Source organism: Mauremys reevesii, linkage group 2 (assembly GCF_016161935.1).
Source record: "Mauremys reevesii isolate NIE-2019 linkage group 2, ASM1616193v1, whole genome shotgun sequence".
Lineage (NCBI taxonomy): Eukaryota > Metazoa > Chordata > Testudines > Geoemydidae > Mauremys > Mauremys reevesii.
Genome location: NC_052624.1, coordinates 243,227,588 through 243,254,244, shown reverse-complemented (window position 1 = coordinate 243,254,244; position 26,657 = coordinate 243,227,588). Strand labels below are relative to the sequence as shown.

General features: G+C 40.6%; 2 protein-coding genes across 8 annotated transcripts in view; one reads left to right on the top strand and one right to left on the bottom strand.

The window, feature by feature from the left end:
* Nucleotides 1–26,657, bottom strand: part of NECAB1 (N-terminal EF-hand calcium binding protein 1) — a 125,936-nt gene that overhangs the window by 45,911 nt on the left and 53,368 nt on the right. For all 3 annotated transcript variants that reach the window (XM_039524898.1, XM_039524897.1, XM_039524896.1), the window contains exons 4-5: nucleotides 10,790–10,815; nucleotides 8,801–8,898 (exon numbers count right to left, since the gene is read on the bottom strand). In XM_039524898.1, the coding sequence (XP_039380832.1) occupies nucleotides 8,801–8,898; nucleotides 10,790–10,815 (124 nt within the window). The remainder of the gene's footprint in view (nucleotides 1–8,800; nucleotides 8,899–10,789; nucleotides 10,816–26,657) is intronic.
* Nucleotides 1–26,657, top strand: part of C2H8orf88 (chromosome 2 C8orf88 homolog) — a 152,372-nt gene that overhangs the window by 92,309 nt on the left and 33,406 nt on the right. The window contains exons 6-8 of one of the 5 annotated variants that reach the window (XR_005594138.1): nucleotides 15,407–15,540; nucleotides 16,261–16,399; nucleotides 20,956–20,994. Coding sequence is in view for 4 of the 5 variants with exons in the window: in XM_039524906.1 (XP_039380840.1) it covers nucleotides 20,956–21,039; nucleotides 21,967–22,014 (132 nt within the window). In the remaining variant the exon portion in view is untranslated. Of the gene's footprint in view, nucleotides 1–7,099; nucleotides 7,203–15,406; nucleotides 15,678–16,260; nucleotides 16,400–20,955; nucleotides 21,040–21,966; nucleotides 22,087–26,657 lie in introns of those variants that run through there. The other 4 variants (XM_039524906.1, XM_039524912.1, XM_039524907.1 and 1 more) reach the window with 4 other exon arrangements.

The window sequence follows — 26,657 nt, the reverse complement described above, 5'->3', positions numbered from 1 at the left end:
TTTCTCCCAAACAGTTCTACTCTGAACACGGTAACACAGGGTGGGTATGTTTGAGACTGACATTAGAGTTGGGTGAAATGCTTTGTGTGAAAAGTGTAGGCAGCAGCTGAACTACATTTTTTTTTTTAATTTAAAAATCATGAAATCATGGAACAACTGCGAGAGATTTTGCTTAGAATAAAAAAGTTGAGCAAATTTTGACCAGGAGAATTAGGGTGTGTTTTCAAGAAGTGTTTAGAAAAGAACGGTGAGGAAGAAGGTGGCTGTAAAATAAGGATATTATTACTGTACCTAGTGACTACATATATAGGTTTAGGAGGCTTTGATTTTTATTATTAAGTGTCTGTAAATGTCACTTTCACCATTCACACATAAACCAATGAAAAAATATTTCCCTTGCTGATAATTGAAATTTACAAATCGGCAAAGTAAGAAAAATCTGCTTGAGAATTTAGTTTGATTTAAGGATATTTACTTTATGTATTTTAATATGTGATGTTGACAGTTTGTGTTTCAGTGGTTTAAAAAGCTTTAACTTTTCAAATTTCGGTGTCTGTCATTGAATAATTGTCTAGTTGTCCTATGATTTTGCACAACTATGAAAATTTTAATCAATAAAAATCTAAAAAATGCTTAAATATAAATGCTGATATTATCCATCAAAATTATATACAAAATAATCAAGTTCTCCCAATACATATAGTTGTAGATATCTTAAATCTGGTATGTTTTCCTATCTATGTATCTAACATGCTTAGGTGACCCTGATCACTGTGGTATCTCAGTGCCTCACAATCTTTGATGTGTTTGTTCTTGCAACACGCCTTTGTGGTAGGGAAATACAATCATCCCCATTTTACAAATGGGGCCTTGAGGCACAAAGAGGTTAAATGACTTGCCCAAGGTTATATAGAAATTCTGTAGTAGAGCAAGGAATTGAACCCAGCTCTCCTGAGTTCTAAGCTAGTGGTCTAACCTCTGGACCATACTTCCTTTTATCTAGGATAAAAAAGTCATTAGCTCTGTTTCACAGCTAGCCTTTCTGTGTTTTGTTTTTTCTAAGTATTTTGCTTGGGTGGCACTCTAATCTAGTGGATAACTTGCTCCATGTAAAAACACATTTTAATTTTTTTTTCAGTGAAGACAAAGTCTGAATCTGTTTGGTAGCTGATGAACAGAATGATAAATATTGAAAAACATATCTGATGTTGAATTCAACGACACTTTCAAGATTGCCTTAAAAAAACAACAACAAAAAAACCCCCCTTAATGGCACTGTATTTTGCACCCATGATCCAAAAGCAGCTTTACTTTTAAGCAATAGTTTACACCTACTAATTAATTATACAGAGTCACTAAACCTTTGTGAATATAATAAATAGAGCTGCAGTATTTCTCCAAAGTAGCTAATGCAGTAAAATCCTCTGTTGTTCAAGGATATCCTCCAGCAGAGAAATGAACAGGAAGAATTAATTTCATGCAACTAGGAAACATTTTGGGCTTCGGTGATGTATCTATTGTCAACTGACTTACTGTATCAAAAATAATAATCAGATGCTGACCGGGTGTTCTGTAGCTGCTGCGTTCTGTATGCCACTAGATTACTCTTAACTATTCCATGCTTTACCTTGCACTTTATGTGTTTGCCATCAGTGTCTTATACATTCTTCCGGCCGAGCAGGATTTTAATTCTTTACAGGTGATGACTACTTTATATTGCTACCTTTTTCGATTCCAACTGAGTTTGGGCATTTGGGCTTTTATAGTAGCCACTGTAAAACATGAAACCTGGATGGATGACTATAGAATTTCAGAACGACATTGTCCTGGAAAAAAAAATAATCAAAGAATTTGGGGATGAGTTGGGACAAAATTAAAACATCCTACTGATGTTTAAATATCTGTACCAGTTGGTGCTCAGGGATGCTGTACAGTTACTCATATAACTGTATAATTATTTCCTGCGTATGCAGTTCCTTACACTCTAGTTATTGGTGCATAATTTACATAATCACTAAAATTATTATTACTCAAACACTATGCAAATCCAGATACACTAGTTGATAATGGCTATCAGCCCATCGGTGTGCTGGGGTATACATAATTATTCTAAGGTTATTCTCAATAACTACTGTCAATGTGCAAATCTTTTGGTGCTGTTTGGCTTTTACAATCCCTTCTGTGTTTGATTGGCTCCTATCTTCAGACTGTTCAAGATGTTTCCTAGTAACAGAAAGGATACCTCAACTACTACTAGTTTTTCTTTTTCTCCCCAAAGCAGAAAAACACCACAATTTACATGAAAGAAAAGAAATGAAAAAAATAAAAATAAAAAATCAAAGTATACTGAGCAGTGAAACTGCTGAAAACAAACAGTTTGAAGGGGAAAAATATTAATAAATCTCCTTTTACTCATTTCTTATCTTGGTCCAGAATTCCCTTTCTTACACGTCTGCAGGATTTTTAATCCAAAATAGCCATGGTACATTTGCGCTTACAGGATGTGTTTATGTTCAGAGAATTGTATTCTCTGCCTCCCAATTTAGCTTTGAAAAAAATGTACTGTAGTTATCTGAGCCATTTGTAGGGTCCTACCAAATTCATGGCCATGAAAAACGTGTCACGGACAGTGAAATCTGGTCTCCCCCGTGAAATCTGGCTATTATTGGAGGGTTGCAGTATTGCCCCCCTTGCTTCTATGCTGCCTTCAGAGCTGGGCAGCTGGAGAGCAGCAGCTTCTGGCCAGGTGCCCAGCTCTGAAGGCAGTGCCACCCTCAGCAGCAGCAAGTGACATGATATAGGTGAGGTCATCACTTTTGAAGGGGTGGTCTTTTGGGTGGGTGACCACCCATGGCACCATGGTTGCGGGACACTGTGGTCACAGCACCCTGCTCCCACAGACTTCCCAAGGCCCCTTTTTTCCCCTGAATGCTGGGCCTTGAGCCAGGGACAGGCTGGGCTGGGGAGCTCCAGCTGGGGGTTCCTACCAGGATCTAGCTGCTAATCGCGGACAAGCTAAGGAGAAATGGGCCTTCCTCTTCCCCTGCATGGGCTGCTCCCGGGGCCAGGTGAGACCCACCTCCGAGAACCTCCTTAGAATATATTAGCAGCATTAAATCATGAATTTTAATGCTTCCTGTTTGTATGACTGAAAAAGAGAGAGGCAAACACAACTATCTCAGCTTTCACTTTGAGCAGGAAAATTGTAACCTGCCAGCTAAAGGAAAAAGAACCCAAACCAACTCCATAATCTAACCCTCTTGACTATTGTTGCCAGGCTGGCAACAAAAGTGACTCATACAGTAACTTATCCACAGAAGAGGAATGATCAAATTTCAAGTGCCGCAAACATCAAATCCACCCCAGCTATAAATTCTCAAAGTTTCCTTCCCTTCCTTGTCCAACTGTGTGTATCTCCTGGATCAGAGCTGTAACAATAGGGCTTTGGCCCAGCATGCTTTAGTAAGCTGGGAACAGAATTAAACTCTTCTTTAACTGCACGTGCTTGCCTTTTTACATCTTCTTTCTTTTTGTTCTTTATCTCAGCAATTCTCCTTCAGACATGAGTAATGATAGGGCACCTAGTAATCACACAGTAGTGAACACTATATTCCATCCAGATGAACTCTGCAGAAGCTGGCTATTTCAGTAAAGAAAGCTAAGGGTAAGATTCTCCTCCTTCATACTTTGCACAGTACCTTGCACCAGGAATAGTCCCATTTACATCAATGGGACCACTCAGAGTAAGGTACTACTCAGTTTCAGTAAGAATGGCAGAATTTAGCCGTACACTGGAAAAGAAAAGGGGCCTAATCCAAAACCCATTGACATCAGTGGAAAATCATCCCGGGATTTCAATGGGTTTTTGATCAGATTCAAGATACAGAACATTTGTATAGTTTTTTTATTTGATGTTTGTATTAATAATACCTAGCTCTTGCATAGCACTTTTTGACCACAGATCTGAACCTCTCAAAGGAGGTCAGTAACATTATCCCCATTTTACAGATGGGGAAATATAGTCACAGAGATGGGATGTGATTTGCCCAAGATCTCTCAGCAGGAGAGCCAGGAATAGAACCCAGGTCTCCTGAGTCCCAGTCCAGTGCTCTTAAGAACTAGAAAATATTTTTGATACCGATTTTGTCCTTTTATCTTTACCAGAAATGTGTATGATGCTCTTGGTTACATGGGTTTATGACATCCTTCTCACGATGACAATAGGTCAGATCTGCTGATTTTTATTCAGATTTTAAATGCATTCTGGAGTTTGAGTCAGAATGCAGTGAAATACAGCAATCTCTTTTTTAGCCGGCTTACCATTTTCATTTAAAATAAATACAAGGGTGAGGGAACAGACACGAGCTGTATCCCTGACAGCACCAGTTACTACCTTTTCAACCCACCTAATAAATATTAAGCCCCTTCTTGCACTGGTTTTTATTCATTCAAATAGTGATCTGTAGGCAAGGTAGCCTGCTCCCATGTATTTTAATAAATCTGCATTCTTAATCAAATTACCAAACCGAAAGAACAATTAATTAAATCCACAAAAGCAACTTCAAATTTAAGGCATATTAGCCTTTCTAGCCCACTAGTAACTTTTCTATTTCTAAAACCATTTTAAAATCACTTGCTTCTAAAAATCTCCTTTTGGCATTCCCGCTAAAGTAATCAGATCCTTTCTGGTTCTTGTCCTTTGTTAGACTTTAGCTACCTGAATATTTTTAGCCCTGAGTTGGATGTGATCCTGCCTCCATAATTTCTGCATTTTCTCATGTAAATTCCATGCCCTTCTTTGCCATCTCTCACTTCTTTCTCAACACAGAGGCTAAGACCTTGTTTAGCAGTGTCCTTGTGTGTGATTGACACTAGTCATCTCTTGCAGGCTTTCTTAGCCATGGTCTATTCAAACATATTCTTATTCATAATCACTTATGCTATTTCTTCCTCTCTCATATTATTTTAAACCCCTTAACAGCTTTCAACATTTTGCCCTATATAACTCTCATGTTTGTTTTACATTCATGCTGGGCCGGGCTCTGTGAGCCTTTCAAGTTATATTTTTGAATCCAAAAGGGTTTCTATGTGAACTTACAGATGTATATTAATCTATACTGATATTACATTACAGGGGTCAGAATCTGGCCCTGGCTCCAACCCCATGGTGCCCAGTAGTGCAGGAAGAATATGTACAATTCGAAATATTCTGTGTTGATATGCACAGTTTTGTTAATATTGGCCCAAATCCCACAGCCCTGAGTCAGGCAACACTCATATTGGAGTTCTGCTCGACTAAGGACTGCAGGATTTCACATGCTGAGAAGATTTGGGAACAAAACCGCATGGACTTAGTTAATGCAGATGCCTGTAAAAAGTGTTGTTCAATTTCAGAAGACAACATTTAATGCAAATATTTTTTTTAAAAATCAAACCAGCTTCACGGTGATTCCTTGCTGCACATTAAAATAATGAATATTTGCATTTATGAATATGAATCAAGCAATATTGCTCACTCTGATGTTACCAATTTCCGTTAGAAAAAATGCAAGAACAGTAAACAAGAAATTACACTGAACTCCAATTTTTTAGCTTAATGCAACCTAGCTTTAGCTAAGTTTATGTTTTGAATATGAAAGGGACTGAAAGCTTGTTCACAATTTGGTTTTTAGAATTTCAGACCTGCTGATCCAATGTATTTGTGTTCTCACTGAAGACAGGCTTTTTTCCCCCTCTACTTGGTTACCCTGGAAACTGAGGATGAACGATTTATCTAGGGCCTGATCCTGCAGTTGTCATATAAAACACCCATTGCCTTAGAGGGGTGCCTCAATTTTGGTCCAGCACTGGTTGATTATTTGGCTTTAAGTTGGGTGGATCAAGTGCATGAAGGGAAAAACCAATTTTTTTCTCACGATAAATAGCAGAAGTCATGACTGAATTAGTTGCCTGATGGAAAGAGTGCTTGCCTAGGAAACAGACCTGAAGAAGAGCTCTGTGTAGCTCGAAAGCTTGTCTCCTTCACCAACAGAAGTTAGTCCAATAAAGATATTACCTCACCCATCTTGTCTGTCTAGGAACCAGTCTGTCATTTAAGGGCCTGACTATGAGGTGCTTGAGCTTCCTCAACTCAGTGGGAAGTCCAGGGGAGTTGAGGGCACTTGACATCTCTCAGGATCAGGCCCTTAGTCCCCCATAATACCAAAGTATTGCAGGGCCCCGCAGTGTGAAAAGATTATCACTGTCATAAAAATACATAGAAACTTTAAAGAATTCTCTCTAAAATACTGAATACTCTGGTTCTCTGTCTGCTCAGCTTTTATTTTGTCTGACAGCATGAGCACCCTGTTCTGTTTTCACTGTTTTTAATAAAAAAATGGCTGACCGAAAGATTTGTATACCACTGTATTATTATCATTATTTAATACTAGTATTAGAAGGTGACCCATTCCTGTTTGGTGGCCCTTCTGTTGGTGGCATCTGACTCGGATGATGAAAATGAACATGCATCGGTCCGCACTACTTTGGATGGTTATCGAGCAGAACCAGTCATCAGCATGGACGCATGTCCTCTGGAATGGTGGCCAAAGCATGAAGGGGTACAACAGTGCCATGTAAATGCCTGTTCTCACTTTCAGGTGACATTATAAATAAGAAGCGAGCAACATTATCGCCCATAAATGTAAACAAACTTTTGTCTTAGCGATTGGCTGAACAAGAAGTAGGACGGAGTGGTTTTAGGCTCTAAAGTTTTACATTGTTTTGTTTTTGAGTGCAGTTATGTGTTTAAAAACAAACTATGTTTGTAAGCTGCATTTTCACAATAAAGAGATACTGTACTTGTATGAGGTGAACTGAAAAATAATATTCTTTTTTACAGGGCAAATATTCGTAATACAAATAATAAAGTGAGCACTGTACACTTGGTATTCTGTGTTGTAATTGAAATCAATAAATTTGAAAATGTAGAAAACATCCAAAAATATTTAAATAAATGGTATTCTGTTGTTTAACAGTGTGATTAAAACTGTAATTAATCACGACAACTTTTTTAAACCTTGTGATTAATCATGATTTAATTTTTTAAATCATTTAACAGCCCTATTGTCGATATATGATGCTGTGTGGAGTGTGCTGTCCTGTGTATCTCCTGAGGAAAGCAAAATGACTAAACATGAATCTGAAGTCAAGATAATGCCTAGGCAAGTTTTAATGTTTTTAATTGAGTTGCTGAGGCAGCCAAATGTAACACTTATTAATATCCCAGATTTTCCCATTTGTTTTGTTTCCAGTCAGTAATGCTTTTCTTCACAACATTCTTACTGCTCTACTGAGACTTCTCCTATGTAATTAACTTCCAAAGTAATTCTTAAGTGCAGCATTCTATTTACATCCAGTAATTATCAGATGATATGTTCTGCCTTTAGCACTATCCTGTACATGTGGCTAATCAAGCAATTTATAGTTAGGCTCATGTCCAGAAAGAATAAATGCAGATATTCCTTATTAATGCCCCTATCTGGCAAGGGGCTGAATACTCTCAACACCCATTGACTTCATTGGGAATTGGAGGTGCACAGCACCTCCCTGGATCATGCTCTAAAACAGTAAATGTAATAGGGTATGCAAACACCACTCTGGACAACAAGGGGTTAAAACACTGCTCTGGACTTAGTCAGCCCAGCCCCACCACACCTGCAAGACAGGTACAGGCTGGAGGAAGAGTTCAAAGGGCACAGACCAGCTCACTTGTTGGCGGACCAGGGAAGAGAACAGACCTTCAACCTCTGAGGAAAGGCGAGAACTTCCCTGACAACCACTGCTTGATAGTCCCTCCCTGAGGTAAGGGAGGGCCAGATCCTGAGACCCCCTGAGAGAGAGGCATTCCTTGCTCTCTTACTAACTCACTTTTTTGTGGCTTTCTGTTTATGGATTACCCTGGAGCAGGAGAGACTTTGAAGTGATCTGGCCAGAGGGCCAAGTCACAGGAAGGGGCAGGCCACCGCAGAGAGCAACTAGCTGCAGATCCTAGTGGAGAGATGCCACACCACGCCCAGTCATGAGGAGGTGCTGGTGGTGAGCCAACCCCTGAACGGTGAGATATAAACTTTCTGGCTGTTGTACATGTCAGTTGCTCAATTAAAATATATACATTCTGTACTCTTGGAAAAGCCTTGATGCAAGAGATGGCATCTTCTGTAATTATGGTACTGATGAGAATCCCTGTATTTCTCTTGTCTATATGATGCTATTATGGGCTTGATGCAGGAATTACTGGGAAAGATTCCATGGCCTGCGTTATAAATTATTACAGCCTCTTCTGGCTTTAAAATCTATAAATCTGCAACTGGCCATACTGTAAATACTGCTCCTGAACACATCCTAAAAACTATTGAAAGCTGCATTTCGTGCTGTTCTCATTCTATGCTCAGGTAATTGGCTTAATACAACATTACCATTTTTACTGGAATGCAGCACCTTTACGATATCAAGGATCTTTTGAATGGAATATGAACACCCTACATTATTAGGAGTTGAAGGTCATGTCTGTCATTCAAAAAGATAATTTTGCATGGATTAAAACTACAAATTCCTTGCACCTAGACTTTAATGCCTTGGTATTTTGACCATTTCAAGAAGCCTGTTTCTCCTCTAGTAATAAAGCAACAAAAATGTGGAAATAATTAAACAAGAGTTATCAAATATTTGTAAATAATGAAATTAAAACCGAGTACATCAAATCACAACAGAAAAAAAGACTCAAAATATTGTGTAGAAGATAAATATAACTTCCACTTACTTTCTTTGTTTTGTCCATTGCCTTCAGTATAGAAACATTTAGGTCTTCTAAGGCAGACAGCACATTTTCATACTCTCCCAAATGCCGAGAAAAATATTCTGGAAGAATAAATCATGACTCCAGTGACCTTTCATCTAGGATTTTAGAATTAGACTCAGCTAGTAAAATAAATGTAACAAACAGCTCACCGTGTTCTGAGTGTAATGGAAATCTATACTTTCCTAAATAACTTTCAGTATGGGATGAAACTGAAGAGCTTTTCCATAAAATTCTATTTTATCAAGGAAAGTAATTAACGTAATTATATTTGTTTTTCTTTTAGCAGCACTGTGTGTTCATTTGCGGCAACTGGGATTGTTCAGTGAATAGGGCATAGGATTATGAATTGAGACACCCTGAGGTCAATTGCGGCTTGACAGCTCAATTAATATCTCTGCACCATAGTGTTAGATGAAAAATAGCTCTGGTGCGTCTATGCATGCTGCAATCACATCTCTGATTGCAGTGCAGACATACCCTGTGAAGTTTTTTAGTTAGATGCGAAGGAAACAAAAAGTCAGTGGAGTCACTAATGCATAAGATTGAGGAGAAATTAGCGACAGAAGGTGATATTGCTTAGAGCCTGAATTCAATTATTTGCCGCCTTATTCACAGAAATAAGTGGAATGTAGTGTGACTTAATATCCTGGAGATAAAGATGCATTTTATTTGGAGGAGAGGGAAATAAAATATGGAAAAGCTGTAAAAAATCACTAAAGTGAGCATGTGGCTATTTCGGATTTTCAGGGCAAAGGGCTCAGATGAATTCAGTTCCAGAATTATGAAGACCAAAGCAGGGAAAATGAGAAACAAACTGCTGGGAATTCATAAGAGATTTCTGAGGAGGTTGGAAAGATCAGATGTCATGAGAGTAGCTAATGTAGTCCATATTTAATCAAAGCTGATAGGAAGAACAGGATACCTTTAAACCTTTATATGCCAAATTCTGCATTTAGCACTTACAGTCGGACAATGGAACAGGAGTCTGCTTGCATGGGCCTGACTGAAGAATTGGAGCCTAAGTGAGTGCACAGTTGCAGATGTAATAAGCCAATCATTAGTAGTAAACTATAAATCAAAGCCGTAAAAAAGGGGTACCAAACCATTATCCTCCTTTTTGAGGTCAGCTGTAGATAATTTTGGCCAGATCCGAAGCTGCTATAAATCACCACAGCTCCTTTGACTTGAGCTGAGGATCTGGCCTTGTGTTATTTCAGCCATGCACTCATTGCATTTCATCTGAAAAAGATCACTCGTTCTCCCCACATTTGGTCACAGTGTTGCATTAGAGCTACATGCAAACATGCTGGCATTCAAATGATTGCGGGTATTTCGCAGTGACCTCCTAAAAGGCTTTTTTTTTTTTTTTTTTTTTTTTACAAGAACGAGTAATTTTTGGGTGGATTTGAAGAACTTCTCTGAACTGTGTACTTCTTGTTCTGCAAGCAGCATTATTAACTCGATGCTGTTAAACTAGCTCAGGAACAAAAATAAGTGGTTTTCAGGGAAGCACATGTGGTGGACAGCTTTTGTGGGGCAAATTCTGCAGCCAGCGGGAGTTTGACTTGATTAAGATTTGGCAGAATTTGTCAAGTTGGAGGAGAGTAACAAAGCCATTGGAAATGCTGATGCTGCCTGAGCATTTGTACTTGAGGAAGTGATGGAATAATTGGAATAAAAGTTGTCCAGCAATAAGCAAATAAAGTAGAGCAGAGAAAAGCACTTTTGAATTATAAAATAATGAGACAGAAATATTCATGAAGTATTTTTGCAGAAGTCTTAAAGGTTCATTGAGCCATCTTCATTTTTCCCAGGAGTTCAGACCATGTAGTTTATATACTTGTCCCATGTTATCAAAGAAAAAATGAGCTCAGTCCACATGATGTGTTCACATGCAATACAAACCTGTTGCAGTCTTGTTGTATGGCTGTCTTTGAAAAGGGAACTTACCACAGAGTTCTTCTGTGTCAAGGTTGCTGAAAAGATAAGAGTACATACATATAATTAATCACTGTTCTTTTGCTTTATTAGTAAGGAGTAAGATAGTAAGATTCAAAGAGTGACTGGACACCTATATGGATAACATGAATATCCAGAGTTACAACAATATATATATATATAATATAAAGTAATTTCAGAAGGATAAAAACCTTATGTTTCAGAAGTTATACCAATCTCTAATTATCAGGGACTAGAACGAGACCTTTGAGGGCCAGATCAAGCCACATGTGTCTACTGCTGAGTTCTTACATCTGCCTCTGAGATATCTGGTATTGGCTGCTGTTGGAGACAGAATACTGGACTAGATGGACCACATGTCTGACCCAATAAGGCAATTCCTATGTTCCTTGTTAGTACACTTTGTGGTATCTGCACCTCAATATAATTGTGACTGGTACTTCAATATCTAAAATACATTGTGGTGTTTACAATAGTATTTGGAGTCACATGGATCACAAAACTCTTTACAAACAAGTAAGCCACATCACATTTTTGTGAGTTAGGTAAGTATTATGCCTTGTGAAAGTGTATAGGGAAAAGTGTAGTACCCCTTTCAGGGACAGGCTGATGCCGATAGCCTGCAGATAATCAAGGAGTCCCTGCCTCACCCTGTGGGCTGAGCCATATAAACAGGGCCAGGAAGCAGAATTGGCTCAGCCGAGCAAAGTAGAGTGGGGAATAGAAGCCAGGTAGGCTGCAAGGGGTGAGGATTGCTTTCTGAGTACACCTATGCAACAAAAAAAGACTATGGCAGGGAGTCTCAGAACCCAGGTCAACTGACTCAGACTCATGCTGCGGGACAAAAATAGCAGTGTAGGGGTTTTGCTGGCTTTCAGATACTGGGCTCCAGCCTGGGCCCAAATGTCTACACTGCTATATTTAGCTCCACTGTGCAAGCCCAAGTCAATTGACCCAGCTCTGAGACTTGCTGCTGTAGGTTGTGGTTTTTGGTGTGTAGATAAGCCCCAAGCACCAGGAGAGAAGCCTAACCTGACTTGGAGATTTGTGAGTGGACTAAGTTTGGGAGCCCTGAACCAGGGTCCTGATGAACAGTTTGTTACAATGATTCCTGTCCTGAAACCTGATTAAAAAGGGGATATGGTATTTTTGTGAATATGGCTTCTTGCCTCGGGTGGCTAAAGAGACTCTTTTGCTGCTGCACTGGGTGAAATTAAAGTGGGGCACATTGGTAGCGCCATACTGGGTGGTAAGAGGATGTGTAGGGACTGCCCACACCTTTACACACCCATTTCACAGACTAGTAAACTAAGGCACTTGGAGATCACACAGTGAGTCAAGGCTGAGCTGCCAACTGAACCCAGGAGTCCTAACACCCAGTAAGGATTTATAAACATGTTAAAATTTCCTAAATAAATAGTTTAAAAATTAGTTGATTTAAGAAAACATCCATCTGAAGGCTTTTCTTTCCATTTTGGGATTAGAAATTGGTTTGAGTTACTGAACCATTTGATACATGTCATCTAGCTATGTTTCTCCTGCTCCTAAAATCTTTTTGAGATCTCTCTGCCTGGAAGCGACAGACAGTCCAGTTTGGACTGTCTCTCTTTATCATTTGCTTCTGATATATTAGAAGCATGTTTGCTCCATTGAAGAATCTTTACACTGAATTAAATGGAGCTTTCACAGGACCATGTTTTTGCTATGTATTTCTACTGTAATGCAGTAGGGGCTGTGAAGTGCAATGTTGTTTTAACAGACAATAGAGGTTATTATTAAAACATAGTACTCCACATTACACACCGTGCAGGATTGCTGACCTTAACTGACACTTGCTCACAGTTTGTAGTTTTTCCCCTAAATTAGTATATATTTCAGTGTTTTTTATGGAAGGAAATGTGTCTCACTGCCACAATTACAAGCTGTTGGGTATGCACTTGAAACCTTTACAAAATGAGTGAAAATTACAGAGAGAGGGATAAAGCTATTAGAAGTGATTTTCTAGGTCTTGGGGGTGTCAGTCTAGTGAAATACCAGGAATTAAATGAGCTTGCAAAAACTAAAGAATCCAAAGTAATTTAAGATCTAGCAGTTCAGCATCCAGACTCTTTTTCATGGCAAAAAATAAAACCTGAAGCATACTGTACTGTAGAGCAGAAGGAACATTTTCCTTTTTTGATACCTTTTATCGTTGTCATTCTTTCTTCCTTCTCTTTCCCTTCTCTCTCTCTCTGCAGCCTAGTACCACTGTCAGCCTACTACCTTTACTAATGCACCAAATAGAAATAATAAATATTAGAACATTATTGAATCAACTTAGTGGTACACAATCTTCTTATCTATTGTATTAATGTCAGTCATTTTTTTTTACTTATGTTGGTTACCCTTCCAGTACATTGAATGAAATTTAATTGGTCTACAGTCCTCTGTTGTTACTGCATCTCTACTTGGTAATTTCTTAAAATAAAGATTAAAAAATGCAATAACAAAAAACCCCTCCAATAATAAAAATGAAGATCCGAAGGATGTTCAGTGAGAATGTATGTTTTACAGATATGGGAATTCACAAAAGTTAAAGGAAGAGTACAGAGGCAGATAAATCAATTTTGTTTCCTGAAGCTGATCATGGGGTAAGACTAATTTTCATCCCATCAAATGGAGGGATTCTTTTAAGTAGGGATGAAACGCTATATTATTTTTAATACCTGGAAGTCCAGATTTTCTGCCCTGCAAGCATTTTAATAATTGAAAAGAACATTATTTAAATAACTTTAAAATTCCCTTATTTACATGCATCCTTTCTTTGCACTTCACACCCAGGTTTTTCTCTGCTTAGATGATACTCTTGATTGTGATACTGAATACAATAGATTTTAAGGGCAGAAGGGACATTATGATGATCTGTTCTGACCTCAAACATAGCGTTGCCACCTGTTCAGGTTTTCCCAGGATCATCCTTTTTGTGGGAGTGGTTCTGGGAGATCTGTAAGGGTGCTCAATATATGCTAATAGCTGTCTAATTTTATGGGCTCCAGATCATCCCAAATATCCTGTGTATTTGTACATCAGAAGTGGCAATCCTACTCCTACATATCACAGGGCAAAGAACCTCACACAGTTATTTCTGTGTCAAGCCCATAACTTCAGTTTGAGCCACACTATAAGTTATGGGAGGAGATGTACCTGTTCCAGAAACCCACCTTTCATGCTGATTCCCTGGTTCTTGCTGACTTTCTTCAGCAGAGGCCTGCCCTCTCACAGGAACTTTTTCTGTGCCTGCCTTTTGAATGTGGCAGAGGTGTGTCATTGCTAAAGCAGCCATTTTGTAACTGGCTGCAACAGCTCCCTCTCTTCCAGTGGTAAATTCTTAACTCCCATTATGTTCCCCTTTTCCTACTCTTGAGATGGTACATTCTTCTCACTCCCATGGTACAGCCAGAAAAGTCCCTTATCTCTTCATCAATGCGGTCCTTTCCGGTTAACCTACAAAATCACCCTTTCCCATCCCTGATGAACACTATCTGTATTCTGAGTGGATCCAACTTTAGGAGCAGATGGTTAGCTGCTTTGCCAGCTTTTCCTCACTCCCACACCTTCTGCCCATGCCAGTCATCAGTGGCTTTCACATACTAGCTCTGTGTTGTATGAGGGCAAACCTCTATATTATATAAGGGCAAACAGAAGGCAATTCCCAGGGTGCATGGGTTGCACAATACAGGGAGAAGAGTATTAAATGGGGCCTAACTCACCAGGGGACATCAGACATCGCTGCTCCAGGCCAATGGGGGCGGCAGGAAGCAGCGGCCAGCAAATCCCTCGGCCCATGCCTCTTCCCGCCACCCCATTGGCCTGGAGTGGCGAACCACGGCCAGTGGGAGCCGTGATTGGCCAAACCCGTGGACACAGAAGGAAAACAAACTGGCCCAGCCACATGCCAAAGTTTTCCAATCCCTGTATTAGATATTCAATTCAGTGATTCCATAGAGTCTAAAATCATCAAATTTTGGTGTAGACCCGTTTATAAGCCGACCTCTGCTCTTTGATGCGTCACTTTTTTACCTAAAATATTTGGCTTACGAACGAGTATATACGGTACCTATTATTGTAGGATTTTTATATTGAACTGTCTGTAAACTGGTGACACAATGTCACCTTAACACCTTTCACCCAGATAGGATCATGCCAGCCTGTGTAATGTATCTGGATTGTTGTTATTTTGCGGGGAGGGTCACAGACTCACAGTCTCTGCAATATGCAAAACACTGGATATTTTTAAAAATTGCTTATTTAAGCAGAAGTTTTCCAAATGGCACTTGCTAAGGGTGACTTAATTCAAACCTAACTGGATCAAGCTGCATAGCTCCAAGGTAGGCCTCACACCTGATTTGTTTGAAGACCTTGGAGGAAGGTGCGGCAAGGCAAAATAAGCAAAGTCTGGATAAGACTCAAGGGTAATGCTGAGAAGCCTTGCCTTGCAGGTCAACAAGCAACCTGAGGTATGACTGACCTTCCAAAATCTTCAAGACTTAACTATCTTGGGGAGAGGAAGTGACAACATCAACAACCAGCCCACTCCAGCCTTTGACTATTCTCTCCTTGCACCCAAAGGAGGCCTGCTAGCAAGAAGCACCATGCCAGCTGAACATCACCATCTGCTGCCTTGTCTACATTTCCAGCTCCTACTCTGCAAGAGTCAAGAAGACAGTGGAAGCAGGAGATTTGCAACCGCCCATTTGTATTAAGTATATATATATTTTTCTTTTTCTGTTTCCTTTTTAGCTGGGAGCTGTCCCAGCCTTTTTAGTTTTAGAGTGTGTAAGTGAAAATATGGCTGTGCGTGTGAGCACCCATAAAGTGCCTGAAAGAAAAGTTCTCCAGGCTTAGCCAGGTTTAAATATTGTTTAATAAAATTATTCATTAGTGTGTGTTCTGTATTTAAAGTCCTGAGAGACTTGAAATTGTCATCTCTAATTTCTGGTAAATAAAGGTTGTTAAATTTCTGTTTAGCATGCTTGTTAAAGTCTGTGTTAGAATATCTGTGTTGGGGAGGAGAGGGTTAGCCACGACAGAGGAATTGAAATCTAAGAAGAAACCTTTAATTGGATCTGAGGTTGAGACATTAGATAATAATTTGTTTTTAGTGTTAAGATACTTAACCATTCAAATTATATATTTTGACTGACTTTGGAGAAATCTTTTTAGGGACTTATAACCATTTGACAGATACCTTCTTAGACTCCTTTTTGGAATGTATAAGGATAATTTTTAGTACTAATTTCATGACTTAACTTTATTCCAATACTGAGACTAATTTGATGTTGATTTGATGTACTTTATTCTTACTGTAGTTAGCTAAACTACTATTCATAGTATTAACTTTGGTGATGTGTGTTCTTGATTTTAGTTTAAAGGTTTTATATGTTTTATAAAACTGATACTGAGTCACATTTTCTTTCAAAAAGCAACCGGGGTCCAGAACCTATGAGGGCCTGGCGGAGATACCAGCTGATCAACCTAAAAGCCTGACCTGCTCTATTAGGAAGCTGAATCAGTCTTTGGTTCTCACAATGGCCACTTTACTCCATCATTAGACAGGCACAGGTACTTCCATATGGTACAACATGCTGAAGTCGTTGTTCTCTTTGTGTTACTTGTGACACTTACTGGAATTTTGGAAGGATACTTATCGGAAAAGAGCCACCCCTAATCTTTAAACTAAGTGCCAATAGATAGAAAGATATAAACTAAGCCATAGCTGAAACGATACAGAACAATCACTGCAACCTGTGCTGCTTCACATCCTCTCTCCTAATTTCTTCCTGTGGAGAAGAAAGCAAATCAAGGCTTGCTTCTTGACACTTACGTTTAAAACCTCTCACAGCCTGTCTGCCGGCCGGGCTTCCTGTCCTCTTTCAAATTACTTCTTAAACCTCACTTCTTTCATACTGATTGATGTTTCCTTCTATCTAAGGAACTTATCCGAGTGCCTCACAGTCGCTGAGTGTATTTATCTTCACAAAAACCCTGTGAGTTTGGGAAGTGCTATGAGCCACATTTTACAGATGGGGAAATAAGAGACAACCAGACAGTGATTTGCTCTGACAGACACAGAATCAAACCTAGGGATCACACTAGTGCCCAAATCACTGTACCATCCTTCCTTATCTATTGTACCTACTATCCATTGAGGTCCCATTGTCCTTTGAGTCCAGACTGAGTTAAACAGTACAGTACAGGGCAGAGACCCTATAATTTTGTATGTCTGTGATTGTTAGATACTATCAACATTAATAATATGTATCTTCAATCAGCACAGGCATGAGTAAACCTAGAACATTTTGTTCTTCCCAAAAAGGCATAGCTAGCTGCAGAATCCTATGTAAATAATTGGGGACTTAGAGGATATTGGGGGATAGAGGTGGAAAATGCTCAGCACAGGGTTGTGTCTGCAACATAACTCATATTTGCAGTGCACAACTTTTCAGTGTTCCCATTGGTATACATACCAAGGAATGCCATAGTATAGACTCCAGTCTGGTAATGCTGAACATATGTTATTTACAGTATTTTCTGGATGACTGGCGTTCTGATTCCAACACTACAATCATTCTGATTCGTGATGAGCATACTAGGCAGTGTATAGTGGAGAACATACATGTCACATCAGCACAATTATTTTCAGAATCTCTGCTGCCTATTACACACAGAATTTTTCACCTGCCTGACTTTCTCTCTCAAAACCCTTTGTGCCTGATATCATGAAGTTATTTTCAAGGACTATTTTAGGTATTCTTTTGAATACTCTTCCCCACCCACATCACATAGTTGAACATACCTAATATCCAATAAAAGACCAGTCTACCCTTGAGCTAGATGCAGTGAGGGTAAGTGCTGGCAGAGATCCCTGATGGTAGAATCTCCAGGAATCCAAGATGTGGCAGTGCAAAGTAGCTGCAACCTGTTCTTGGCTCCTCCTTTATAAGGGATAAGGGCTTCCCACAAAGGGGGCCTGGCTAGTGCACTGATCCAGTGCTACTCTAGAATATCCACCACCTAAACTCACGCAGACTCTTGTTGGGATTAAAGCTACCTCCACCCCAGTAGATAACCAGCACAAGGCAGTTGCATTCAGGATCTCCATGGAGGGCAGTGAGTTTTGCTGGCACAGGGAAATGTAATTTACATTTGCTCATTATAGGAAGCAGTTATGCACAAGGTAGACATAATGATGAAAAGAAGGCTACATAAACAGACTTTATTGAAAGCTCTGAATAGTATTTCAAAGATTTTCATAACCCAGTGTCATTTAGACATTTCCCTACTTTTTTTTTTTTTTTTTTTTAAACCACGATGCATCTTTACCTGGTCCGACCAACCACATGAGGCGACCAATGACAACCCTCTTGAGGCGGTAAAACCCTCAGTGCATTCTAATGCATTTACATGCATTCTATGCATTTACTTATATGCACACTACCTGCATTACCTGTTGCTTATAAGCAGTAAGTTCTAATAAACTAACTGCTATTGGGGCCTTTCCCTCATACCACTGCCATGCATCTCTGCATCTGAGTGATCAGTCAAGTCAGTCAGATGAGACAGAAGCCGAACAGACGCCCCCCGAACGTCCCCCTCCGATACTCTCCCAAAGATTATTTCAAAGTCTCATACCTCTCTCATGGCTCCATGGGGTTCAGGGGGGGTCCGTGGAGAATGATCCTGTGCCCCCGTGTGTGTGCCCCGGCCAAAGAATTGAGCCATCAAAGAAAAAACTCAGTTCTCGCTTTTGTTGGGTGCAGCAAAAAAATTATTTTATTTATTTCTCCAGTAATTACATGAGAGAGAGTGCCATAGGACACAGGGTCACAGGAGTCCTGGCAGTCTCAGGTCAACTAAACAAATACAACAAACTTTTAAAGCTTTTTTTAACACATACATATACAACAAATAATACAGACAACAACAGAGTAACATTACATTTTACATATACATAAGCCATTCTGCTATTTTATTTGTTCCTCAGAAAATAAAGCAAGCCTGCATATTTTATCAGTTATCACTTTGTAGTCTTTTTACACAGTTCTCTCTGTATCCTTGCCTACTACAGTCTCATTCTTTCTTACTTACGTCATTAGGTTATAGGGTACAGTATGGCCCTGATTGCTGACTGACTGACATTAAATTAACTCCCCCTTCAATCCCCTTTATTCTTGCTTCCACACTATAGTCTCATAATAAAGGTTTAGAAATTAATTGCTTAGTTATTAAAATCTCTTTGTGTTCTGCAGTCATTCTGCTATCGGGGATTATTGTTTCATTCTGGTAGTTGGACTCATCTGTTTCTTCCTAATGTTCATGGTCCTATGCTCACTGTGGTAGTGGCAGGAACTCTGGGACTGGTATCTCATTGTTATGCAGAGGTATCCTTAGAATAATTAGTTATCACTCTCTGTGATGTGGTTACAACAGAGAATGAAATTGTTCTGAATAATGAATTGAGACAATATAATATACAATACGCAGACAATCAAATAAACCTATAAATATACATTATAAACTGCTCCCTTGCACCAGAGGATGATTCACAAGAATGCAATGACTGTGCAGCTGACTATGCTAAATCAATACTTCATCAGTCTAGTCATCAAAGCTCCAGATATATCTATGTTGCTAATAAGAGCCTTAAGAGAACTATAAAAAATGGCTGCACATATGAAAAAAAGTAAAATCCTCAATAATGACTACAGAGCCAACACAAAGAGGGAAACAGGGACCATCTATATCTTTTCTGAAAGTAGAGATGAGCAGAATTTGGAATTTTTATCCCAGGGGAAATTCCAGTAGTTGTCCCCCAAATGGGGACAAAAAATTCAAATTTCACAATTTTTGCAGTACAGAAATTCCAGACATTTTTTATCTGGAAGTGTCAAAATGTTTTGTTTCAACATTTTTGATCGAAATAAAACATTTCAGTGTTCCTGAACTTGAAATGTTTTGTTTTGGTTTATTGAACTGACCTGAAATGCTTCAGTCTGAGTCAGTTTAACATTAAACTGCACTGTCCAGTAGTGGCACAGAGCCTCATGGGAGTTGTAGGTTGGGAGCCTGATGTTCCATTCTCCTCTATGGGCCATGTTTCCTGGTAGGACTACATATTCACTGATGCTCCTAGAATCATATGCCTCTCATGATGCACAGTACAGCTTGCTTGGAGGGAAAGCCATGTTGTATTATGGGACATATAGTCTTCCTGGGAGCATGGCCCAGTAGAAAGAATGGGGCCCTGAACTACAACTCTCACAATGCAATGTGCTGATAGAAAAATGTAGTTGAATCAGTTCAACAAAACATTAAAAACATTTGAGTCAGGACAACAAAATGAAATATTCCAATTTGGGTAAAACTGCCTCAAAGTAAAATACTATGCTTAGATTTTTCCCAGAGGAAAATTGAAAATTTTCTTCAAAACTGAAATTTTCCTCTTCAAAATTTCAGATTTGCAGAAATTGTGTTTTCCTTTGGAAAATCATTCCAACAGAAAATTCCCAACCAACTTCATTTGCACTCTGTTCAGAGAAGCTGTATCAGCATCAGAGCTGCGCAAAACATTATGAGCTTTGAAATCTTGTATGTCCACATTATTTGTATAGCAGTTTTTTAGTAGCCTTCGCGGTTCACGAAATATTGGACCATAAAATCAGATCATTCTGATTACCATCTTGCCTTTTCCTCCACACTTAGTTTTAGAGCTAAAATCAATGTTATGTATAATCTGAATGTTTATAATCCCTATTGACAAACAGTATAAAATATTAATCTCTGGTTCTGAAAGTTGATGAGAATATTGCTGCAAAATTCATGCTTGAACTGAAGTTTAAGCAAAATGACACAGTTTTAAAAGGTGGCATCACCTCATTCGTTATACTTTTTTCCAGTCTATTTGTTGTTGAATGTTAAATATGTACATTTAACTTTTCAACAGTTCCATAAAATTTTAAGGAAAAGTTAGTATTTGTCCATCAACTGCAATTCAGCAAATTGGAGAGACTGTGTTCCATTCAGCTGCTTTTATAAAGCCTGTCTTATTTCCACATTGTATTTGGGAGGAAAAAAGATGATGGAGTTCAATATTTTCTCCCTTTAACTTTATTGGGCAGTTGTACATCCTCTTGCATATGGAATCAGAATGTCAGCAGCAGCATGGGACTCAGATGGACTCTCTGATTTTGATGGAAAACCAGGTAAGGGATAAATATTAACCATTCTTAAAGTTTTGCTGAACTATTGAAGTTTTATAGTTTACATTCAGTAACCCTTACAACTGGCACTAACTTGCACATTTTTTGTAGCCTTGGCAGAGTGTTATTTGTATGCCATAGTATTGAATAAGTGTAGTACACTAAACTCCAGGGTAATGCAGATTGATTGGACCACGGGATCAGAGAGCTGGATCATGACACATTCCTACCTGCCCAGTGTTAGAGGCCTGACGTATCCTCTTGGTCTTAGTATGGAGCAAGTTTGGGCCACATTAGAAAGACAGTGAGGAAAAAGTTTGCCAAGTCTCTCTTGTGATCACACAGAGGAATTGGATCATCAGGAATGTTAATCTGTTACCTTTCATGAGCATTAAAAGGGGGACAGATTCTCTGCTGTGTCCAAGATCCGCTCAGCGCAACAGAGTGGGAGTGGCAGGAAGGTGGTTACGGCTCTTTGATTCTCTGCCCAACTCTGTTCTATCCCTCACATAGTTTAGAGTAGCCTAAGCATAAGTTACAATAGCTCCAACTGGCAAGGTCCCCAAGTGATGTTCACTATGTGGGGGTAGCTGGGCAGCAGTGTACTTTGTCCATGTGCCTGCCATCACATATCCCCAGCACTACTTCTATGCCATGTCTGCAGGAACTAGGGGGGAGTAGCTCTGACGCTGGCTATGCCAGCTCTTCACCCATGGGGATTTGCATGCAGTTTCTGTTCCTTTTGCACAGCGGAGTGGAGCTGAAAATATGGCCCAGTATCTTTAAAATAAATCTTCAAGAATTATTACCCACTAGCCCATTTCAGTCAGCTGTGAGTGATGCAGTTATCCCACTGTGTCCTCCTGTCAATCATGAACATAGAAACCTGGTTACAGTCTGATGGCAGTTCTTATTTTGTAACCCTGACAGATATTCTTGTCATCTTCTGACAACTTTTCCCAAGGATGCCATTATTAGAACAATTACTGTGCAAGTGTAGAAGGCACTAGTGGGAGTATTTGCATTTGTAATGAGCTCCAGAAATTATTCACTGTAACCAAGGACTATTTCAGAGACTCCCCCTGGATGGATGCATGGGCTCCTTGTCATTTACAATAAAATTAAGTCTGGGTTTGAGGGCTCAGAATTAGTGACAGCCTGAAAATATGTACATAGAGTTTGTCCAAGAAAATGTATCACAACCTGGCCTAATGAATCAGTGGTGTATAGAGCTACTATTATGGCAAAAAGACATGCTTTCAGAATGGTGTGTTTTGGAACTTTGAAGACTGGGGACAAGGAAGGGCTTGGATGGCCCTGAGTAAATGGGTTCACTTTTAAAATTCCAACAAACTGAAATTAATATCTGAGGAATTGCTGAAGCTGTGATTCTAACGTGTGGCCATGAAAGCGGCCTTGCATCTTGGTTTAATGCAGGCAAAGGTGCCCGGGAGTGGATCTGAAAGGATGATCTGTATGCCACTGTAGTGGGAAAAAATGCAGCACACTAAACTCCAGGATAACATGATTGATTGGCCCGCCAGATCTTAGGGCTAGATCGTGACACATTGTTACCTGCCCCATGTTTGGGGCAGTGGCTGTTGTGCTGTGATCTGGTGTCCCCATTGCTACAGGGAACAGTAACCTGCACTAGGTCTATTTCTGTGGCAGTATACATTCTGCGAGATACCAGCACAGTTATGTTACCAGGTGCATTGTGGTGACAGAGCTCAATGTCTGAACTCCTCCCCCTCCCCATCATCTCATCCTGCCCCCTGCATACAGAGGAGACATAGCCACTCTGAAGAGCCTTCTTTCCCTCCTGTGCTCTTTTATGGGTCACCTTGCACCCCCATACTTCCATGTGCTGCTGCACTAGCTGGACCATTTATAAACACATTGTTGTTTTGTTTGTGCAGTGTATTCTCTCCTCTCCTCTGGCTACAACTATTCAGGCAGTAGCACAGATAATAAGCAAAGCATTTTTGAGTCATACAGCATAATCTACTGTGAAGTTGTGATAGGGTGTAAAATAATTTTACTTTAATATAATTACCTTGAATTAAGTTAGTGAAGAGAGACACAAGAAACACAATATAATATGTTTGGCATCAATTCCGCTAAACACTTAAGCTCATGTTGAAAGTGCTTTCCTGAACTGGGATATTTTAAGCATATGCATAAAGTTAAGTACATACTGGCATGTTTAGGGGAATTGGGGCTTCCGTGACATTTTCTAAAAGTATTGCAACCCAATGCACTTAGGAAGGAAAGAGCTATACTGGGTTTACAAAGCAGGTGAGAGTTTACTAAAATACTAAGATATAAAGATTCTAATAGGGATAATGAACTCATTGTTCTAGTGCTTAGGTTCACACGATTACAGTAAAAATGTCGCCTTTCTTCCTTTTTAAATGTAAATTTAGCAATTGTGGGAGGAAGGAAGTTCACAGGTGATTTGGGTTTGACATAGGCTTTGATTTAGTGAGTTATAATTCAAAGGCCAAGAAGCAATTGAATATAAAAAAAAACCAGTCCTGAACCTTGTGTGGGCATTTACACCTGTGCCAAGTGAATATGAAATGCTACCCAGTCAGAATGATGGTATTTTACATTCACTTGGCACAGGTATCAATGCCCACATAAGGGATAACTAGGTCCTTGAACTTTCAAAGTACTACTTTAAGTAGCGCTTGGTGAAGAAGAGCCAACAATGAGCCTGGTTCAACTCCTGTGGAGATAGGAAACCATATTATTAGAGTATCAGAGGGGTAGCCGTGTTAGTCTGGATCTGTAAAAGCAACAAAGAATCCTGTGGCACCTTATAGACTAACAGACGTTTTCCATAGCAGTAAATCCACTGCTATCTACATACTACACAGACCACAGTGAGAGATTATGCCATACTCTATTAAACGTCTGTTAGTCTATAAGGTGCCACAGGATTCTTTGTTGCTTTTACATATTATTAGAATAGAAGACCAATAAATTCTGAAGTGTGTGTACCAAGGAACGCTGTTACGCAGCCATTGATCATGTGAGCATGACAGAAGCACAAGTGACATGATAAAATTGCCAGTGGTGGACATAAACTGAATATACAGCCAAACCACCTAGCCAGAAATTGATCTGGGTGGCACTTGATCCGCAAGGAGCTCATGTCCCTTTGTGGTTTCCCATGGTGAAGACTGATGATGAAATGCATACCTTATTGTATACTGTAGCCCTAATCCTCAGGTTTGGCTGAATTGCGCTTTTGTGTGCGGCAGGAATAGACAGCTGCCCAATTTTGGGGCCATCCTGGATAGGTCCACAGAGTTAATTAGAGCTGACGAATCTTAATCTTTTTCTTAAAATAGTAAAATGAAAGCTCTTCGTCGCTGAGTCTTTGTATATCACCTTTTAGCCTTCCGTGAATTTCTGCAGAGATTTGTATATCCTTGACTACTGAGGTACAATGTGGGAGTGCCTAAAATTAAGGTGATTATAAAAGGCACAAATAGAAGTGACTTTCAATGGGAGTTGAGTCCTTTATGCCTTTAAAAATCTCTCCCTTACACCTTACCATTAATAATGGTAACAAAGCCAACAATATCACACACAAAATTTAATGCAGATGAATAGCTAAGTGGTACCTCCAAAAGCAATTGTTTTGTGTAAATTACATGTCAGGCAGAATGTTTTAGTGGCTTAATAAAAGCAGTCTGCTAGCCTTTTATCTGTAAGCCTGGTTTTTAATCCAGTTTAAAGCACAGAGGCTCTGAATAATCAGAAAGTTGTTTGTTGAAGGTCATTCAGACTTCATCTGCCACAAAACTTCATCCTCTGTATTGTCCCTCCTGTCCTGTCTGGCAAATAGGAAATCAGGAGTTGCTGGGACAAGACTAAGATCCAGTTAGTCCACTATCCCTGTGTCTTTATGTGGCCAGTACCAGATGGCTTTGGGAGAAGGTATAAAACTCTCATAGACAATTATGAAATAATCTGCCTATGGAGAATGTTTCTGCCTAAATCCAAGAAGTTAAATGGTTGGTTAGGAGTAGTTTATAATTTTATAGCCCAGTGATTCTCAGGACTGACAGATTTAATCTTTGCAGTAAAATGATCACTAGGAAACAAAATATTTTTAATGTTAACAATATATGGAAATACACTTAGTTTGGTATCACATGAGGAACTAATTCAAGTGACATGGCTCATTAAAACCCAACATTTTTAGATAATACTTGTAATGAATAGATATTAATCTTTGTGTCCTGCACACACTCCTTCCTGTGTCAAAAGAGGGTGTGTGTGGGGGGGAGAAAACAGAAGCTAAAAACATACAGCAGCAGACTTGCATGTTTATGTTCCACTGTCCTGATGTTAGTAACAATTATAGTATTAAACATCTTGCTTATTTTCTGCATTTTTCTTCAAAAATTAATATAGACTTTAAAAAAAATTGACAATCTGTATCTGTGTACATACACAAACAAATCACAAGATACATGTCCACTGAAATATACATTTGCAACTTAGAAAAAATCCTCAGCTGCTGTAATGTGTCATAGTACAATGAAGTCAAGGACAAAAATTTTAGGGACAGATCCTTGACTTCAATGGGACCAGGAGCAGAGCTTAGAAGAGCCCAGGTTGCACATAGAAGACGCTGCTGGGAGGAAGGAGAGGGAGCTAGAGCAGGCCTGCACAACATACGGCCGGCCCGCGGAGCCTCACGGTGCGGCCCGCCGGGGGATTCTAAATCCCTCACACATGGGGCTCTGCGGGCAGTCCAGAGCCCTTTGAATCCCAGCCGCGGCCGGGAATCAGAGGGCTCTGGGCTGCCCCAGCCGCGTCCCCGCCTCCCCCGCCGCCCGGCCCCGGCCCCGGCCCTGCGCACCCGCCTCCGCCAGCCCTGGCCTCGCGCCGCCCGGCTCCAGCCCCGGCCACGTCCCTGCCCCCCCAGGCCTCAGACCCGCGTACCTGCCTCCGCCAGCCGCGTCCCCGCCTCCCCCGCCGCGCGGCCCCAGCCCCATGTACCCGCCTCCGCCGGCCCCGGCCTCAGGGCCGCCTGGGGGGGGGAAGGGGGGCAATTTGCCCCCGGGCCCAGCAGGGGCCCCCACGAGAGTTTTTCGGGGCCCCCAGAGGGGGGTCCTTCACTCGCTCCGGGGGGCCCAGAAAACTCTTGCGGGGCGGGGCGCAGGAGCTTCTTCTGCTCCTGGTCTTCGCCTGCGGGGGGGGGGGTGTCCTTCCGCTCCGGGGCGGAAGGAACCCCCACTGGCGAGTTACCGCCCAAGCGGGACCTGCTGCCGAAGTGCAGCCCGGTCTTCGGCGGTAATTCGGCGGCGGGGGGCCCTTCCGTTCCAGGACCCGCCGCCGAAGTGCCCCAAAGACCCGCGGCGGGGCCTCCCGCCACCGAATTACCGCCGAAGACCGGGCTGCACTTCAGCGGCGGGTCCCGCTTCGGCGGTAATTCAGCGGCGGGGGTGCCCCGCGGCAGGTCTTCGGGACACTTCGGCGGCAGGTCCCGGAACGGAAGGGGCCCCCCCCCGCCGAAGACCCCGGGCCCCCGGAATTCTCTGGGTGGCCCTGCCTGGCCGCGCGTCCCCTGCCGCCCGGCTCCGGCCCCGGCCCCGGCC